The sequence below is a fragment of the Puntigrus tetrazona genome, unplaced genomic scaffold, assembly GCF_018831695.1.
Source record: "Puntigrus tetrazona isolate hp1 unplaced genomic scaffold, ASM1883169v1 S000000696, whole genome shotgun sequence".
NCBI classification, from domain to species: Eukaryota; Metazoa; Chordata; class Actinopteri; order Cypriniformes; family Cyprinidae; genus Puntigrus; species Puntigrus tetrazona.
In genome coordinates, this window is record NW_025048310.1 from 28,938 (window position 1) to 49,140 (window position 20,203).

At 39.3% G+C, this 20,203-nt stretch overlaps 1 protein-coding gene and 1 long non-coding RNA gene across 6 annotated transcripts in view; one reads left to right on the forward strand and one right to left on the reverse strand.

Annotated features, from left to right (window-relative positions):
- Positions 1–1,101: 1,101 nt before the first annotated feature.
- LOC122335053 overlaps positions 1,102–20,203 on the forward strand; it is a 35,821-nt gene continuing 16,719 nt past the window's right edge. The window contains exons 1-2 of the long non-coding RNA XR_006248914.1: positions 1,102–1,390; positions 2,273–2,304. This is a non-coding gene — a long non-coding RNA (uncharacterized LOC122335053). The remainder of the gene's footprint in view (positions 1,391–2,272; positions 2,305–20,203) is intronic.
- Positions 13,895–19,388, reverse strand: LOC122335052. Of its 5 annotated transcripts, none has more exons than XM_043232815.1 (5): positions 17,352–18,270; positions 16,968–17,152; positions 14,431–14,487; positions 14,123–14,326; positions 13,895–13,950 (listed from the first exon to the last, which is right to left on the reverse strand). In XM_043232815.1, the coding sequence occupies exons 1-4, from the start codon at positions 18,166–18,168 to the stop codon at positions 14,126–14,128; spliced, it is 1,260 nt and encodes a 419-aa protein (XP_043088750.1). In that variant the 5' UTR covers positions 18,169–18,270; the 3' UTR covers positions 13,895–13,950; positions 14,123–14,125. The 5 variants fall into 5 exon arrangements, 2 of the variants coding, with proteins under 2 accessions (XP_043088750.1, XP_043088749.1); XR_006248911.1 differs by lacking the exon at positions 13,895–13,950 and adding an exon at positions 18,922–19,388 and having other exon boundaries at positions 13,957–14,487; positions 17,352–17,479; positions 17,649–17,719; XR_006248913.1 differs by lacking the exon at positions 13,895–13,950 and adding an exon at positions 18,277–18,300 and having other exon boundaries at positions 13,957–14,487; positions 17,352–17,479; positions 17,649–17,719.

Consider the following 20,203-nt stretch of genomic DNA (forward strand, 5'->3'; position numbering starts at 1 on the left):
ATGTTTTAGGTATGGAGGCAACAGAGTTAATGGCCACTGTAGTCAATACAAAGGATTTCGACCCACATTGAGCATCATAGTGGAGAGTAAAAAACTATTTGCAGACTGCTGTATCTACACTGTTTACATTTACAATTAGGAAGCTTTTGTCCAAACGAATGTATAAGAAGAAAAAAGGCAGTTAATCAAAGAACCAGCTTAATATTCACTGCACCGTGATGATGCTCTTTCTGTAGACATTTTATATTCACGTTTTTAAACTCAATTATTCAAACAATTTGAGTCTTTTTCCCCTCGTCCTGTCATCCCCTTCCTATAACAGCAGGCGGCAGTAAAACTCACTTTTTAATCTCGTCAAACTCAGATTTTATGGCAATGCAGTACTTTCTGCCTTCATTTTTGTTGCTTTCAAATTCAAAAATATCCTTGTTAAAGGTAGATAAACAAATGCAGTTTTTTTAAGCCACGTATATAAAACCTTTATCCGTAAGTGTGTAATTACAATAAACATGGGTCTTCTTTTATAGACGGGCTTACTACAGGTGAGGAGATTTTGAAACAACATGCGCAACGGTTAGAAAGGTCGCAATGTATTTCCTGCGTCTTCAAATGTTAACGATTTTTCCGTTTTTGTCCTTGAATGAGCACCAAGCGGGGATCAGATTGCGCTGTTGCACGTGACTTAAGAATCTATGACCGTAAAGCTCGCTCCTATTTTAAGTAGTATGTAAACGTTTTAACATATTTATTCCAATGCACGTAAAACGTCATTTACGTGATTCCACCAAGTTTACAATGCGTTTTGAACACGGCCCACCACACTCGCAGAAACATTAGTTGGGTTCACAGCAGACTGCCACAGAACCTAATACCCGTCAAAACTTTGATGGCCACAGGTTTTGTTCCCACAGTGGAAGAGAGGGGGAGGAGGGGGCTTCTCAACTCGTGAATGCAGCTGGTGTCTCCAATAACTCACTTTAAAGAGAGGCTCGTACGCTCAGTGGTTGTTAGTCCGTGTTCCTCTGTAATTACACGCGTTCGAGTTATCTTAGTAATGGCCCCGTACTTTTAAGAGGAAGGTGTTTTTTTGTGTGTGGGAACCGCTCTCTCTGAGGAAGTTTCGCTGGAGAGCGCACTGGACTGTATCTGCTCGGACTGGATGCATCCCAGTAACGATATCTACCGCCTGCGAGACCTCAAGCTCGTGCGCTGGTGATTGATTTGAGTCCACAGGAGAGCAACGATGATACCCGCTGATTCGCATTCAAGTTAAAGCCGTTGTGTTTTGAGCATTTTTGGATTAACACCGTTTCTAAAGTGAATATGGGTCCTGTTTGGATCCTCCTAACCGTTTTAATTGGATACAGCGCCAGCTTGCCAGGAGCGAAAGGTTGGTGTTATCGTGATTTTTCCGAATTCATTGGTAAATAATGTAACTCGTAGATCAGCGTGCTTTTTTGAACTGCGAGTTTCAATGAAATAAATGTACAATTCTGGATAAATCTGCCCTGTGGATACGAGTGGAAATACGCGCAAAAAAGCAATGCGCAATAAAGAGTCGTATAATATTAAATAACCGTACGACGTCTCAGATTGATGCTGTGTATGAAACGGCGCCCGCATCCTCTCTCTTATCTCGATCTTCCCGCATCAACTTGATACATGTGAATAAATTCATTATAATTCGTTCGCCAGTGCTAATTATTCTAGGCTTTTGATTCTCAAGATAAACTTGGATGCTTTCTTTGAGAGGTAAAACTTTTATATTATTTAGACATCATAACACGGTTAACTTCATCTCCACAAGTTTCTGGACCTGCTTTTGCAATCTAGTGGAATTTTTCACATCTTAAATGCGTTTGTTTTCTGGTTAGTTTGTTTCATATTTAAATGATCTACAAATATAAAAATGCTGTTTAGCTGCATAAAAACATATTTAAGGGTGAATGTTCACATTTGTATTAACGTTGTAAATGAATGTCAAACCTATAAAACTGAGCAAGATTATAATATGCTGACATCCTTATTTTTACAGCCTTTGAGGGTAAACCGTTAAATTTCATTAATGAACCGTGTGACAATCTTTTGTGTTCTTTCACGCGGGGCGACAACAAGGGCATTTATGAATGTCCAAGACGTTGTCAGACACATGATTGCCATGACTGTGACATTTGTCCACAAGTGATCATGAACTTGTCAATTGGCTTGCAAGTGAAAGCTGATGTATTGATCTTTTCCCACAATTGTTCACCTCATTTTTCTTCATCCACAGGAGCATGTGTCCATCAAGGCTCATTGTTTGCGGTACGTACCCATTCCTCTTCTTATTTTCACTTTAATACGATTAATGTACTTGCGTTGAGTTCTGGAGTTTTAAGCAACAACCCTGGCCCGTTTACGCAAGACATTGTGTTGTTAATTATTTAAAAGCCCATTTTCACAGCCTTGGCATTGAAAGGAATCGCCTGATGAAGTATCAGTCAGAATAGGTCTCACAGTCACTACAGATGTATTTGAGGAGAAGTGCCTCATAAATAATGAACATGTGCTGACTTTGTGAATGGTAATGAGGAGGAGATGGTCTAGATTATATATCTTAGAGATGGAAAGATACCTTGTATTCAGTTGTCTCTTCTACAGCTCCGTGCAAATTGCAGAGCACTTCTCAGATTCCTGTTCGTTTTGTGCTTTTGAATGATGAGATTGTTGTTTCTTGCAGAGCTAATGGTTTGGATATTAACGTGTGTCTAATCTTTGCAGAAATATATTGAGATTGTAAGCGGATTGGAAGCAATTTCTCTGTCGTTACAGAGAAAATATCCAACAAAAATGCTCAGCACAAGTTTCATTCGGAACTGCGGTGCACAACAGGTTTTCGTCGTGGTTTAATGGAGAGTAATGACACATGTCTGTCTCTGCTGTAATGACAGTAATTAAAAGTAGCGTAAACGCATGCAGAGGGATTCCTTCCTTCAATCCCGGAGAACTGGGAATGGAAGCGAATGGTATGCGTGCATTATTCCCTTTAACATGGCTTCTTGTGGGATTCAAGAGGCTTTGTGGGGAAAGGGGGGAGAGATTCGGGAAGACTGTCATGGACAGGTGGAGACATGCTGGAGGGAGTCAGGAAGTGAATCTTTGGAGTTCAAAAGAAAAGTCAGCCAAAACACCTGGACAAGGAGCCAAAGAGTCCTGATATGGAAGAAGAGAGGATTTAAGTAGCAATTATGACTCCAAACTATTTTCAGAAGTTTTTAGCAAAATCAAAGCACTAGTTAGGATTACAACTGAATGGTTAAACCCAGTCAAAACCTTTTTTGATTTATTTATTTTCTCGCTGTATTGGTAATACTGGAAAGATTTAATTTTATGTTAACTTTTTAGCCCTTCGTTTAATGATAGTGAAGGTGCACTGTCGTTCACCTCGTTCAAGGATGGGGTATGGAAGCTTGGAAGAAATACCTTCATATGGTTGCTTTAAATTGATCAAAAGTTACCGTTATCATAAAGACATTTACAATGTTTCAGAAAATGTCTGTTACAAGTCAAGTTCTGCTCCTTTGATCATTCTGTTCATCAAAAAATCCATCAAAGAATGTTACGCAGCACAACTTTTTCAGCTTTGATAATAATAAGAAATATTTCTAGAGAACCCACTGATTTGTGAAGAATCATGTGACACTAAACAATTTTTTAAAAATTCTAATGCAGGCAGAAATGAATTTTTTTGTTGTGTGTAACAGTGTCATGAAGTAGAACATGAATATGTAATTATTGTTGTGTGACATGTTGAACATGTATCTGTAATTTGAAGAGCCTGTTGAGAGTTATTTGGCAGTTGGTCTGAAGTTTTTTTGTCATTATTTATGACTTCTCCTTCAGCCTTCAGCGTTATGAAAACAGAGAGTGTTAAATGCAACTGAACTAAAACAGAAGATGATATGATAAATGCGGGGGCATCTTAGGAGTGTTAATTTCATTTTAGCAGGCACTGGAAGAAAACTGCAGTTTTGTGCGTTTCTGCTGTGAAGAGTCCTTGCAATGAATACAGTATAAAGATTAATGAGACCCATTGCAATAGTGCTCACCCTTTCCATTCAGCAGCACACTCTGAAATAAGGTACAACACCACATCTAAACATATCACTCATGCCCTAGGGCACAAATTCCTTGCATTGCAAGTAGTCCGCCTCTAAGCAATCGAAATGTAGGGCAACTCAAGAATAGAACTGACTAAACAGGGAAAAGGCGTAGATTTTGCTTGTTTGATTGGCTTTAAAATAACACATTTAGCTAATGTCAATGTAAAAAATAAAGCAAAAAAACTATTTGATAATTGACTACTTACAGAATTTATACATTTCAAAGTCGCTAAGGATATACAGGTATGGTTAAAAAAAAGTTTTGAGATTTTATTTTGTAACCTCAAAAATAACCATCACCTTTAACCTCCCAATAAATGAAGTCATGGAAGGTATACAGTGTTACTACAATTAAGATATATTAACAGTGTGACCATCACCAGTAATTGATGTTCATTCATGATGTCTTTCGGCCATGTTCTCCAGAGGTTGAAGCCCAGGGCTTCAAGACCTCAAGAAACATGGAGGAGGTTCTCATCATTGTAAACCTCATTAGCATGTTTTTGAAATGTTCAAGGACTGTGTTTAGCTTTACATTTAGACCGGTCATTTAATTCTTGGTCTGTTTTATCATTCTCAATGCACCTGAATCTGAAGTTTAACCTTAATAACCTGTAGACTTTTACATGAAAACATGCATTAAAACACCTCACAGAACTGACATTCCTTTTTGTTTTATTTGTTCATGCTCTGTTAATGAATGAGGTTTTCCATACGCTTACTAGTGTGGATTACCTCACATGGCTTTAGTGGGTAATCCTGCAGTCCTTTAGGTACCAAACTTGCTTTGACCCCTTTCTGGCCCCTTGAACACGTATCATTTTGTCCCACTGATTGAGCTAAACAGCAATATGGCAAACTAGTTGGGTAAAGAGCATGCAGGGATGTTTAAAAAGTGGCTTAGCAGTCTTTAGATTCCTGTATTTGGGATTTTGTGGATGCTAAAACAGAGCACAGACTTTGAATTGTTCTTCAAGCGTGCACAGAGATGCTTTCTTAAAAGCAAACACTCTGCTTGACTAATAGACAAGCACTCCAAGCAGGCTGAACTGTCTAAAACCTCCTTAAACATCTAGTTCTGGCTTGAAGGTACCATTTCTGAGTTGTTTGTCTGGAGGTCATCGCCTTTTGTTCCTCAGTTCACGCCGAGTGATTATCTTACAGCTCTTTGTTAAAGCGGGTTAGCATCTTGTCTAACACTGTGGACAGATTGCTCGCTTTAAATGCTTTAAACCAACTTTTGTCTAATGTTTTTGTTATTTATGTTGTGATGAACTGTTTATCTCTTTGTTTAAAAGGGTAAAAATAGGCACATTTTAGTTCAAATGATTACAATTTACTCACCCTCATGCTGCTCCGAAGCTGAACATAAGTTTGAGAAGTTTGAAAGGGTAAAACAAACTTCGGGTATGGATGAGTACATAAATAGATGTTTGGCTGGGTCAAATAGGGAAATGTTTATGAGGCTTTCATTTGATTTGACTTTGGTTTTCCTCAGATTAAAATTTTACTCTATCTGGGGGTTCAGCGTTACATGAGATGTCATGAGAAATGAACTCCCGAAGATAACACCTGAGTTCGGCTACCTGTCGCTCTGCCTTAAGTGCAGCTGCTGGCAGAAGTCAAATCACTGGCAGTCAGAATAATTCATGTTCAGACACGATTCCTTCTGACATTTAGGATTCAACACTTCACGCACTACAATTTCTTCCCCTGCTGATCCTCCACAAGCTGGAGCTTTTCGGGAATGGAGGACTGCCATTGTACAGGATGAACTTGTCGGGTGAAGTTGAATTCCTCGTTAAGGCTTTCATTTAAAGAGGGGAATCTTTGCGGAAAGTGTCGCGTTAGAGATTCAGCATCTCCTTGTATTTATCTGCACATCTGTGACTTCACCCCTGCTATTGTTTCCGTTGTGTTTTTGAACATGGCTCCCTCCGTGAATTCCATGGAGACAAGCGGAGGTGAAGCAACAGAGGTGCGGAAAGATGGTAGCCTGAGGAAAGACAGCCAGACGGGGCCTGTCTCTGGCTCCAGCCTTCTCCCCCCTCAAGTGCCTAATTTTGGTTCTTGCTCATGTTCCCCTGTTCAGTGGCAAAACAAAGGCTGCACGGTGTGGTCTGCCGCACAATACGACAGGACTAAGTTTGCACTTGTTTTGCTGGTAAAAAGTGATCTTCACACATCAAATCTACAGGTCTTGGCGAAAGTCCCAACTGATAACAAGGGATCTCACATTAAGCCCCAGCCAAAGAAGCTGTCTTCCAATTCCACGTTCTTTAGCGACGTTTGATAATGAACTTAACTAGAGGCAAGCCTCTGGCAGGTTCATGCAGCAAAATGAATGGCTTTTATAATCAGCATCAATTCAATCCAGGCTGGCATTTATGAGAGTAATTTAGGCGTGATTTGTGATACAATTTAGTTACGTGATCTTTATCTTGATTGTTTCTTGGAATTTTATTACAAAGCTCCTTTTCATAGTGTTGAATGAAACTCCTGAGATGTTTTGCCAGTTTAAAAGAGAAACGCTGGTGTCTGTTATGGAAATATTAATCCAACCCATGAATGGCTCCTTATCACCGGTGCCATTTTAAATGGCGGGGAATTAGACTGCAAACACATGGCAGGCTTTTGCAATGCTTTATAGTCAAACTCAAACTCCTTAATAGCAGGACTGTTCTTTAAAATTGAAGGCATCCCAAATCACCGCTAACATATGCACTGCAATCAAAAGATTAAACATCACAGAACCAATCATTTATAGAGTTTGTTGTCAGTCAGATAGACTTTTTAGTGTGTTGTGGTAAAAACATTGAGCGGATGCATAATTGTGTATTATGTGTTATATTGTGTAAATACTATGTAATAATGTATTTCTTTGTTAGTCTGATATAGTTATTTAGTAGCCTTTTAAGAAGTACAGCTGATACCTGAAACTAAGAAATGTGTAAAAGTTTATTTGTTCGTCTTTAAGCTGAGTCTGGACTATATGTTCTTTTTTGTAAGAAACTATTCATAATGCAAATTTTAAAAATCAGACGCAAGAAAGTCTTGTGTTTCTTAATGAATAACGAACACTGCCTTCTCTTACGCTCAACCAGGCACTTATGTGAATAGCAATATAGTATAAGTGTTTTAAAATATTACAATTTATTAAAAATATTTTATTTCTTTGTTGAACAATTTTATGATAAATTGTCATTGTACTCTTCTACATTATACTGTACAGTGCTTTGATTCAACCTGTGTTGTTAAAAGCGCTATATAAATAAAAATGATTGATTAATTGATTGATTGATAAATAGAACGTTCAGCAAAAAAGAGCAGAATTTATTTTAAAAAATAATTTTGTAACATTATCAATGTTTTTATTTATCGTTTTATCAATTTAATACATCTTTCTGCTAAATGATCAGATAAGACCATTGAACAGTAGTCTATAGAACAAATATATATATATATTTCTTTTTTAGTTTTTTACATTTATCAATTTTCTACATTTTACCTGCTAAATCACCTCCCCCAATGAAAAGCGTCCCCCCAGCATGTTTCTTTAAGACTTGGATGTGAATTAAAAAGACGTGGGGGGTTCAGATCAACACAATGGAGTAGGCGGGTTAAGTGAGGGATCTAAAGGTTAGTGACCTTTACGTAATGGACCTTCTCGTAACCATTTCTAGTGTGGGGGGCAAACCTTGACAGGAAGTGTGTGTAGAGATCGTCTGTCTGTGTACTGTAGCAGAGAGCAAGTTTGAACTCATTAGTGAAGTAATCAGTCTCATTCTCATTGTGGTTTTGTAAACTGCCTTTGAATGGAAGTATTTTATAATTATCTTTTCATATGAAGATTCCTCCAGTTTTCTTTTGCCATTAAACCTTTCAAAGATTAGGAAATTACATGCTTAGCTACGCAAGCTCTCTTTAAAAAAAATGAAAGGACTTCAAAGCTTGTCCTCAGTTGAACTGGTTGTGCCTAACTTGGGTTGAAGTTAGAGGGTCTTTTTAGCAGCAAGCTGCCCTGTAAACCCCGAAGCCCCTGCTTCTCAGTGGTGTTTAGATCCTACAAACAACCTGTGGGTGTATTAATAGAATGCTGTTACATCTGCTTGGGGTCGTGCTGCCCCATGCCTTCCCGCTGGACACAGGCATTCTTTATCTTGTCTGCTGGAAATAGCAGACGGCCTCTGCCTTCTTTCTTGTGTGTAACCGAGTCAGCAAACTAAGTGTGCTTACATTTGTGGCGAGCCTTCAAGGTAAACAAGCCCCTCCGATTGTTCAGCACCCTCCACACAAAGTTCCAGAGTCGTCATTAATCTCATCTGTTCAAAGCTGCCGTCACCCGCGAGCTCAGTTCAGCAGCCAAATCCACTGGGGGTTGCGTTTTCCTCTCATTTTACCCCCCACACATTTCACACTTTCAGTAGAATAAATGAAATTAGACAGGTTGGAAATGTTTACACCTGGTATTAATGTTTCAGGTGATCCCATCACAAGTGGCCAGCCAAGACAGATTGCGCTAATGCCAGGCACAAACTGGTTGTTAAATTTTTTAATTGTCTGTTAAATGTGACATTATTTATATCTGTCCAAATTGTTGTAAAACACATATTACTGTGCTCTGCGTAAACATGATCTGTGGCACAAGCGTATATATTTTATTTTCATATTTGTAAGTCATATTCCATTCATCTTGTTTTTAAGGAGGCCAAATGGATGTTATTACTTCATTTCAAAAGTAACTGTGGGATAGTAAATAAAGAAAATAGTTTCCTACTATGTTTTCCCGCTATTAAAAATGTTTTGGAGCAGTAACAGCCATTATGTTACTTATTATACATAAATAATTATTATATTATTGGCCAAACTTTTCCTGTCACATGCATTCCTACAGTGCAAAAAAACAAAAAAAAACAATTTAAATTTGGTCAAATTCTGTTTTTAAAGTTTAGCAAATGTGGAAAAGGCTATTTAGTATAAACAGCATAAAATATTAAACAGCATGAGCACACTGTCAAATTTGGTTTTGATGCTCATCAAATGAACATCAAAATATGTATTGCTGGACATATGCTGACATGATAATATAGATAGACATATTAATAAATAATTAAATTAGATTATTAATTAATAAATATTTCAGTTCTTTTTGGTGTTCTTGATTACATTTTTTTGTGAATTATATAAGGTGGTGTTATGTATTGGTGATTAATTTTCATCCATTTCAATGATTATATACATTTAGCTTTGGTGTAGACAAGTATAACCTTTTTAGTTTGCTTAGAAATGCCACACACATTTTTGAGACAATGCCTACACTAATCCAGACACATTTAAAAAAAATTGTCCATACAGAGACAGCATTTTTATTTTGCAAAAATTGAGCTTTTTGAAAACGAGAAGTAGATACATTTGAAAAACTGTTTTTGCATTGTAATGTATACATTGTAATGTATACGTCATTCAAAAACTATGACGCATGTTTAGTCATGTCACACATATTTTATGGATAGAGACCTGTTTGGTATTGTGTCTGTTATGTGCTATTCACTTTCACTGTTGCTAAAGATATGTTTCTTTGTGCACTCTTCTTATCATAGCCCTGCAAAGATGAAAATTACGCACAATTGCTGTCCTGTGGCAAAACATGAGGGCATTTGTGTTTTAGAGCGAACATATTATCGCGAATGAGCATGCCTTGGATGTTTCAACGAATAGTGAAATATTTTGCTAAATAAAATGTAGCCGCCAAAAAAATAGCTCGAGGACTTTGTTTGCATGAGCTCAGTGAGCTATTATGGGGTTTTACAAATAAGCAGCAAGGTGAATTTAGTATTTTCCAAACTTTCGTGTAGATGAGAAACTATAAGAAAAAGCTTGAAAGCACTAGTGTGGACAAAGAGCTTTTGGAAATGATATCCGGATTAATAGATGTAGCCCAAGTTCTACATCACATCATGATGCTCGGCTGGACATAAAGTGCAAGCCTATTGAACTTGGATCTGCAAATAAAACATTATATGTTTTATGAAAGCACAGACCAACTTTAAGTTTATACAACATCTTTTGGTTCCCAAAAGTTGTGTACTCAAAAGATGTTTTGAGCTGCTGGGTTTTTCTTTTTCACAGCGTAATATTAACATGTCTTGTTTTAGACAAAATGATGACTTTTTCTTTTTGTTAAGGATTCTGGTGTAATCAAAATCATAAAGATTTTGGGGCTGATGGTCTAGTAGCTCAGGCAACTGGCATTCTCTCTCCTTTCTCTTGGGCGTTGTGCTTTCTTGATGTCTCCGTGTTGAAAGGAATGCTCTTGTTCATTGTGTCTTCTGTCTTTACTCTCTGGTCAAGCATTGGCTAATGGCCAGTCCCTGTGCTTCGGGATGATTTGCAGGTAGACAACGCTGCGAGACTGCTAGTGCTCAATTTCTTAGCGTTCCCTGTGGTTATCCCACGGCTGTCTTTGTCTCACCACCTGTCTTTTCCTCTTCTCCTGTCATCCATTTAAACATCAAACGAACGCTACACTTAGCCTCTCTCTGTTCAGGTGTCATGACAGTTATTGTTAGCGGTGCAGAACACCTGGATAGAGTCTGCTGTGCCTCTTAATGGGGAAAACTGTAATTTGCAGCGGAAAGATTATGGAAAAAATAAAGTGCACGGAAGGGAGGGCAATCCTTCAAGGTATTATCAGAGGCAAGTGCTGATCTGTCATTAGCATTGACTGTTTTGTCATTTCACAGGCATAACGCGTGAAAATTACCATTTGCGCGATCAACACGATAAAGAGATCTGAGAATGTTTATGGGAAAATGTAATTCATCTATAGAAGATTTGCTTTTCAGTTCCTTCGCTTGCTTTAGGGCTTTAAACCAAATTTTAGGGGTTATAGACGGAGAACAAAGAATCAAAACCTTGCTGTGAATTTGACTTTGATATAGGCTACTTGGTTTCTATGTGCTGAAGAGGTGTTTGAAGTGAAATGTTGCTGAAATGATCAATTCAGTGAAAGCATTCAAGCTTTCTCTCTCTGCGATGAGTGCTGAAGAACAAGGCTTCAGTGTGAGGGGCCTCTAAAAGAGCCGTGTATAAATACTCTGAACTCTTTTCTCGTGGGGAAAAGTTTGACAACACATTCACTTTGATAAGCTGGATCCAGGTGTGATGCAGGTGTCATTCCTTTTAAATACTTTCATGAAGCAACTCAGAGAGTCACGTAATGTATATATAAGTTAGGGTTCAGAAAATGGGTTAAAGGAAATGAATACTTTTATTCAGCAAGGACACATTACATTGAACAGTGACGATGAAAGCAAGGCAAAGTTTATTTATATAGTGCATATACACAATAAGCGATTCCAAGTGCTTTACTTAAAAGGATTTAAAATAATCATAGATAAAAATCACAACAACAAAAAGAAGGAGTTGACCAATTTTAAAATGAGTTAAAACGTCTGTTTTATTGATGTATTTATGATCAGATGGATGCAGGCGATCAAATAAGAATTCCTTCAAAACATTTTTACGATCTAAACTCGCTTCCTTTTCTGATGACAACTTAGGTAATTATGATGTCTTATATGGCTGGAGCGATGTAGATTTAGTGGTTATAGTGCAAGAAACACCGATACGCTTAACTTCAGTTTGAATTTGTTAACTCAAATGTCTTATTTAGTGTCCCCTTTTTGGTGCCTATATAAGAAATACTCATCCTTTATGGTCAAGCAGTAGCTCAGAACCTAAATTGGGTTTAAGAACCTCACAGACGTTCCACTCCCTGCCCTCAAGTCATACCATAACAAAGCCAAATTAATGAGCACCGGAGGCACTCAAGATAAGCCACCTCTTTCTGTCCCCCCAGAGGTTAGATTTAACTTCTTGTTCGCAGTGTAATAATGAGTGAGCAGAGCCTTTTTTGTGCATGTGAGGATTACAGAGGCCTTGTTTATACCTGGTATTAAGATGTGTTTTTGTTGATCTGATGATATGCGGACAAGCTTTGGAGCTTTTTCCTTTTTCAATTTATGTGACCCAATGCGTACAAACAGCCACTAAAACCGTCTTCTTTCTTAAACGTTGCTGCTAGCCAGGCAGGGTTTAAACCTTTTAAAAATCGAACCTGATCTGAATTTTTTTATGACGGACAAAGTTTCGGAGGCGGTGTGTAAACTTGATGTAATTAATCCTAGCGATTTAGATTGATAAATCCTATAGTTACACTGAAGAGTAGTGCTGTACATTTAATAAAATGACATATTACAGGACCTAGGGTAGCTTATAAATAATCTCCTAAAATTTCAATTTAACAATGCATGTTAGGGTGTTATTTCTTTCTGCATATCCATTTTCATGAGAAATACAACTGTGATGGGAGTTATGGTCAATCGGTGGCTTAGTCAAGGTCAGCCAGACAGACGTTTCACCCCCTGCCCTAGAGTCATGTCATGACAAAGCAATGTTAATGAGCGCCAGAGGCGTTCATGCTAAGCCATGTACAAAAGTCACCTCTTTTGACCTCCCTGAAGAAAGACAAGACTTGGTGACCAGTTTTGTTTTCCAATTGAACAATGAAAAAGGTAGATGCTTCAGAACTTCCTCCATCTCTTTACTTCAGTCTGCGTGATGGTTATGTACAAATATCACTGAAAAAATACCTGCTGCTCAGTGTCCCAGTGTAAAGTGTAGCATATCGCTATCTATTACTTTACCAGTCCTTTCTTTTTGTGATGAACATTGGATGCCACTTTAGATGTGTGATATACAAGACTGTTGCCTCCAGGCAGAAGAGGAGGTAAAAGAGGTTGTTAGACTGAAATACAAGTTCCTTTTGCTTTTCGGGGGTCATTTCCAGGTCAGCGCATTGTTTTGTTATTCTGATGAGGTGTGTTGTAACTTGAACAAGCACTCTACTGTAAATTTATATTGTTATATCGCCTAAAAAAAAGAGGAAAATGTGAACTCCCACATGGATGAGAGAGCAAAACAATGAATCACAGCATGAAAAAAGTGTAAATATCCAGTTCTATCTCATATAGCTTTATGTAAATTAAAGTAATTGTTTTATTCATGTGTTTTTTTGTGTGTGTATATGTGTAGTAGAAAACTCATTAACTATATATAAATACAATTAAAGGGTTATGTTACGCCCCCTATTGGTGTGATGGTCTAGGGAAAATAAGGACGCACATAACCGGGAGAAATAAACCTTTTGAATAACATCCGAGAACGGGGAAGAAGAAAGAAACCAAAACAATCCGAGATTTTTACTACAAACCTCGCGGTTCGCTTTATTAACTGGCTCTTGCCAAAAGCAATCTGATCGTGAGTGAGTCAATATATATACATATATATACAGGTTGTACAAACGAAACAAACAGAGAGAAAAAAGAAAGCAGGCGGTGCTAAATAAAAGAAATTAACAAAACATACAATACTAACTGAAATCCCCTTTTCCTCTAACCTAACTGAAAAGAAAGAAAACAAATAATAAACTACCCTAGCTGAAACATAAATACACAAACAGCACCGCTCCTAAACTAGTGAGTTAAACATAGGTACACCTACGTGTTGGGGAAATGTACGTCACGTGACATCACTAACTCCCTCTTCTCTCGATTAAATTAACTCATCTCAGTTTGTTCGATTACAGTACTCAAAAGAAAACCACAGCACAAATGAGGTACGGTGAAGCTAGCCACAACTCCACCGCCTCCCGAAACATGCACACCAATTCCATTTAAATTCTGCATCGCGCTCCTGATTGGACATCCAGATCCTCCCAGATGGTCAGGCGAACCAATAAAGAAACCTAATAAAAAACAGCAGCAAATAATAACAGAAAAGACGTCACTAAAATTATCCAATCACAGAAAAGAAGGAGAGAAACAAATGCGGTCACGTAACACCCTCCCCCTTAAAAAAAACAAACATTAAAGTGTTTGTTTACTGAAAAGAAAAATAACAAAACAATTTGTACCCACTTGTTAAACTCTAGAAAGAGCATCAGCTACCACGTTATCTGTGCCTCTCTTGTGCCGAATTTCCAGGTTGTAATCTTGGACAATTAAAGCCCAACGCATAAGCCGCTGATTGTGGTTGTACATTCGACACAAGAAGGTAAGGGGATTGTGATCCGTATACACTATCACTTGATATGGGGTAGACCCCACATAAACTTCGAAATGCTGTAAGGACATCAACAGTGCTAGAGCCTCTTTCTCAATGGTTGAATAATTTAGTTGATGCTTATTAAATTTCTTGGAAAAGAAACAAATAGGATGGTCAATACCTTCTTTATCTTCCTGTAAGAGCACAGCACCAGCTCCAACGGCACTAGCATCCACCTCTAATTTGAAAGGAAGTGAAAAATCAGGTGCAGATAAAACAGGTGAGCTACACAATAGGTTTTTAATGGTTTCGAATACATGTTGGTGTTCATCAGACCAAATAAATTCTTTTGTGGGACTAAGCAAATCAGTTAGCGATTTAGCAACAGAAGAGAAATTCTTACAGAAACTACGATAATAGCCAACCATCCCTAAGAATCTGCGGAGCTCACGCTTAGTAGTAGGTGCTGGAAATTCTTTGATGGCAGTCACTTTTGCATCCACAGGACGGATCTGACCACCTCCAACCTGCTTCCCTAAATAAGTGACCGTAGCCTTACCAAACTCGCATTTCGCCAAGTTAAGTGTCAATGATGCATTAGCCAGTCGCTGAAACACCGTGAGCAAGTGTACACATATGCTCAGACCAGGTTGAAGAGTAAACTACAAGGTCATCAAGGTATGCACTACAATTTGGGACTCCTGCCAATACTGTATTTACTAAACGTTGAAAGGTCGCGGGTGCATTACGAAGGCCAAACGCCATAACCGGTACTGTAGAAACGAATCTGGGGTCACAAAAGCTGAAATTTCTGATGCTCTCGGAGTCAAGGGAACTTGCCAGTATCCCTTAAGCATATCTAGCTTACTAACAAACTTGGCTGCACCCACATTATCAATGCAGTCATCCATCCGGGGTAACGGGAAACAATCAGGCACTGAGACAGAATTTACTTTCCGATAATCAGTACAAAATCGGACACTACCATCAGCCTTCGGAACTAGCAAACATGGAGAGCTCCAAGGACTTACACTAGGCTCTGCAAAACCTTCTTGTAATAAGTACTCTACCTCTTTCTTCATCATAGCTCGCTTTGTAGTATTTAAACGATATGGATGCTGCTTAATAGGAATGACATTTTGTACGTCAATGTCATGATACAGAACATCAGTTTGCTTTGGTACATCACCAAAAATTGAAGGAAAACTCTGAATCAAACTCACAAGGTCAGCCTGTTGTTCGTTAGTTAGATGACACAAAAACGCAGACAAATCAGCCAACACTTCTGAATTAGACAGACGTGCAAAAGAAATCGGACCAACTGGCAGCTTATCCTCATCCATATCAACAGTTTTAGCTGGAAAAACCACACTACTCACGGCAGCAGAAGAAAGCACAGGCACCGAGCACTTCTCTGGGTGACACAAAGGAGACTCCTCCCTAGAATGATATACTTTAAGCATGTTGACATGACAGATACGTTTTTTTCTTCTACGATCAGGTGTTCCGATTATATAGTCCGTCTCACTCCTTCTCCCCAGCACTTCATATGGACCAACAAAACGTGCCGACAGAGCAGAACCTGGAATTGGTAATAGCACGAGTACCTGATCACCAACAGAAAAGAGCGCGTGACCGTTGTTTTATCATAACGCTCTTTCATGCAACCCTGAGTTCTAGCAAGCTCCTTTTTAGCCTGAACACAAGCTTTCTGCACACGGTCACGAAAACGAGTGACATAATCAAGAACATTCTGAGAAGGACTCAAGTCTTTACCACAATCCAGAAGTTGTTCTTTAAAAACCTTCAGCGGTCCTCGAACTGAATGTCCGAACACAAGTTCAGCTGGACTAAAACCTAAGGATTCTTGAACAGTCTCACGTGCTGCAAAAGAACAAATGGGACACCTTCATCCCAGTCATTACCGGACTCCCAGCAATACTTTTTTAGCATAGATTTCAGTGTCTGGTGGAAACGTTCTAGCACACCCTGACTTTCTGGGTGATAGGGACTAGACGTGACGGCGATTAATTCCTAACGTCTGCAATGTCTGCTTAAATAACTTGGACATAAAGTTAGTTCCTGATCTGACTGTACTAATTTAGGTAATCCAAAAGTAGAAAAAAAGTTAACCAAGGCTCTTATTACTGCCTTTGAGGTAATTTTTCTCAAAGGAATGGCTTCTGGATATCGGGTTGCCATGCACATCACCGTTAGAAGGAACTGATTTCCAGTTTTTGTCTTGGGTAGTGGACCAACACAGTCCACTACAACATGTTCAAAAGGCTCACCGAGCACCGAATCGAATTAATGGTGCAGGTGGAATCACCTGGTTTGGTTTACCCATGACCTGGCAAGCAGGACACGGCGGCAGTATTCCACCACATCAGTTTTTAATCTAGGCCAAAAGAAATGTTGCAATACCCGATTATAAGTTTTAGCCACACCTAAATGACCTGCCATTGCATGGTCATGGGCTAGTGCTAGTACATGTGAGCGATATGCTACAGGTAGCACTATCTGACAGACAGCGAAACATTCCTCATCAGCTACTCTGGGTTTCCATTTTCGCATTAACAAATCACCTTCAATAAAATAAACTGCGTCCCCTTTCTTAATAGACACTGCATCATAACACTTTGCTAAAGTCACATCATTTCTCTGAGCATTAACTAAATGTTTCCGAGTAAAAATATGGGGTGATAGACACTTACTAACCTGTTCTGATTCTGACTCCTGGCATGGATGCTCTTTGACACTGACAGACTCCACATCAACTTGAACTGGATGATCAGTGCACATGAAGGTGTCATCTAGTGTAAACTCCGTTCCCATCCTCTTCGTCTGAGACCGAGTCAGGACACACGCTGGGAAAACTTCTGGAAATCTCTGAGTCAATTCTGCTGAAGTAGGAGTAATCACAGGATTATCCAAAACCTCTAAAACTGGCAACACACGACCCCTGCTAAATCATTACCCAGAATGAACTCAATACCAGGAACTGGTAAGGTAGGTCGTACCCCACGTCAACAAAGCCAGTTACAAGCTCAGATTGCAAATGTACTCGATGTAATGGGACTTTTATCACTTCCATACTAATACCTTGCACTAAAATGCTGGAATCCAAACCAGACTCCTTGGAGAAAGGCAAAACATCACCGCGTATCAACGAGCGAGCAGCACCAGTGTCCCTCAACACTCTCACTGCAACTCGGTCCTCAAGTTGACCACTGAAAGACACAAAACCATCTAACAAAAATGGTTCATACCCTGAATCAGCCTGTACTAAAGAAGTTTTGATAAGACCTACTGACTGCGTTTTAACCGGATTTGATTTTCTCTTTAATACCATACAGTCAGCAATGACATGACCTACTTTATGGCAATAAAAACACTCACGTTTTTCTCTAAACCGTTCCCCATTGATCTTGGCCGGTACAGTATTCAAAGATGCAGCCACAACACCAGGCCTGTCACCGCGCACAACAGAAAACACGTTTTTATGCGTTAGCGCAAATTCATCGGCCAAAACAGCAGCAATCGATAACGTCGTCACCTTTTGCTCATTTAGATATAATACGATGCGTTCAGGTAAGCACTTCTTGAAATCTTCAAGAAGTATAAGCTCACGCAGAGAAGCAAAATCGCTAGCTTGACTCGAAACGCACCACTTATCAAACAAAATCCCTTTCTCACGTGCGAATTCAACGAACGTCTGACTGTTACTTTTCCTATGGCCTCGAAATTTTTGTCGGTAGGCTTCAGGTACGAGTTCATAAGCGCGCAAAATAGCTGCCTTAACGTTATCATACTGTAAACTTTCGGCTAAAGGCAAAGTGGAAAAAACTTCCATCGCCTTACCCACTAATCTGCACTGTAATAATAACGCCCAAACATCTTTAGGCCAGTTCAATGACATCGCAATTCTTTCAAATGCAGAAAAATAACTGTCCACCTCCGTCTCTCTGAACAAAGGCACTAAAGGAATATTTTTACTGACATCAAATATAGGAGATTTTTCACCTACCGAGTCTTTATTCACTGGGCCGGGCCGCCGCTTGGCCAGCGGGACCCAGACGAGCTTCCCCTCCTCCAACTCCAGCCGGCGCAGCTGAACCTCCTTCTCGGCCTGAATCTCGAGCCGCCTGACTTCGAGTTTCAACTCAAACTCAGCCCGTCGAACTTTAGCATTCTCTTCCGCCTCAATGCGGAGCCGCTCAAGACGGACTTTTAGATTCACGTCCTCTTTGGACATGGGCGTTGCCGGAGAAAACGGTATAAACTGAGGTAGACCGGTCTTAGCTTCGGCCTCCGCGTCCGCTTTAACCGAGCCAGCCTCTTCAACGTCACTCTCCGCGCCTCAGAAACATTTTCCTCCGTAACAGTTTGAGCTTCATCAGACACAGACTCGGGCAGACTCAGAACTTTTAGTAATATTAACCCATCTAACACAGCAGCTTTAATTTCTCTTTTTAGTGACTGCCGACGAACAGAAATTCGGAAGTGGTCAGCTAGTGCAATCAAATCATCTTTACGAAAATCATTAAGAGCATCTAACGATGGCGTCTCGATAAACTTAAGTACAATCTCCGACATCATAAAGCCTACCAACAAGAATTTTCATAAAGGTGCTGTTCTAAACCACAAACTCCAAAACTGCGGCCACTCTTACCCAACAAACACGATCCACGTTTCAATTCAATCCAACACCGTCCTCAGAGTAAACAGGAAGGACCTCCCAAGCAACCGGACATGGACATATATCCCGGACGAGCCCCCATTTATGTTACGCCCCCTATTGGTGTGATGGTCTAGGGAAAATAAGGACGCACATAACCGGGAGAAATAAACCTTTTGAATAACATCCGAGAACGGGGAAGAAGAAAGAAACCAAAACAATCCGAGATTTTTACTACAAACCTCGCGGTTCGCTTTATTAACTGGCTCTTGCCAAAAGCAATCTGATCGTGAGTGAGTCAATATATATACATATATATACAGGTTGTACAAACGGAAACAAACAGAGAGAAGAAAAAGAAACGAGCGGTGCTAAATAAAAGAAATTAACAAAACATACAATACTAACTGAAATCCCCCTTTTCCTCTAACCTAACTGAAAAGAAAGAAAACAAATAATAAACTACCTAGCTGAAACATAAATACACAAACAGCACCCGCTCCTAAACTAGTGAGTTAAACATAGGTACACCTACGTGTTGGGGAAATGTACGTCACGTGACATCACTAACTCCCTCTTCTCTCGATTAAATTAACTCATCTCAGTTTGTTCGATTACAGTACTCAAAAGAAAACCACAGCACAAATGAGGTACGGTGAAGCTAGCCACAACTCCACCGCCCTCCCGAAACATGCACACCAATTCCATTTAAATTCTGCATCGCGGCTCCTGATTGGACATCCAGATCCTCCCAGATGGTCAGGCGAACCAATAAAGAAACCTAATAAAAAACAGCAGCAAATAATAACAGAAAAGACGTCACTAAAATTATCCAATCACAGAAAAGAAGGAGAGAAACAAATGCGGTCACGTAACAGGTTAGTTTACCCAAAAATGAAAATCAGCCTGTGTTTTACTCTCCTTTGAAAAGCATCCGTGCGCCTTACGTCATTGACTTGCAGAACTTCTGGTTGCTTCAGTCAGCAGAAGTGAGAGAAAAGTGTTTATTATGTTTATATAATACAGATATTTATTTTTATAAAAATGCTGGGATTGGCTACTGGAAGCCATAATTCACATCCTGGAGCCATGTGAGGGACGTTATATTATGGATACATGCACTTTATTTCATGTCTTCCAAACAACAAACACACTGTCACATCTCCATGGAAAGGCTTGGAGGGGCAAGGATCATTTTTAATATAACTCTGATAGGATTTGTTTGAAAAAAGAAAGTCAAATACACCTAGGATGCTTTGAAGGTGAGTAAAACACA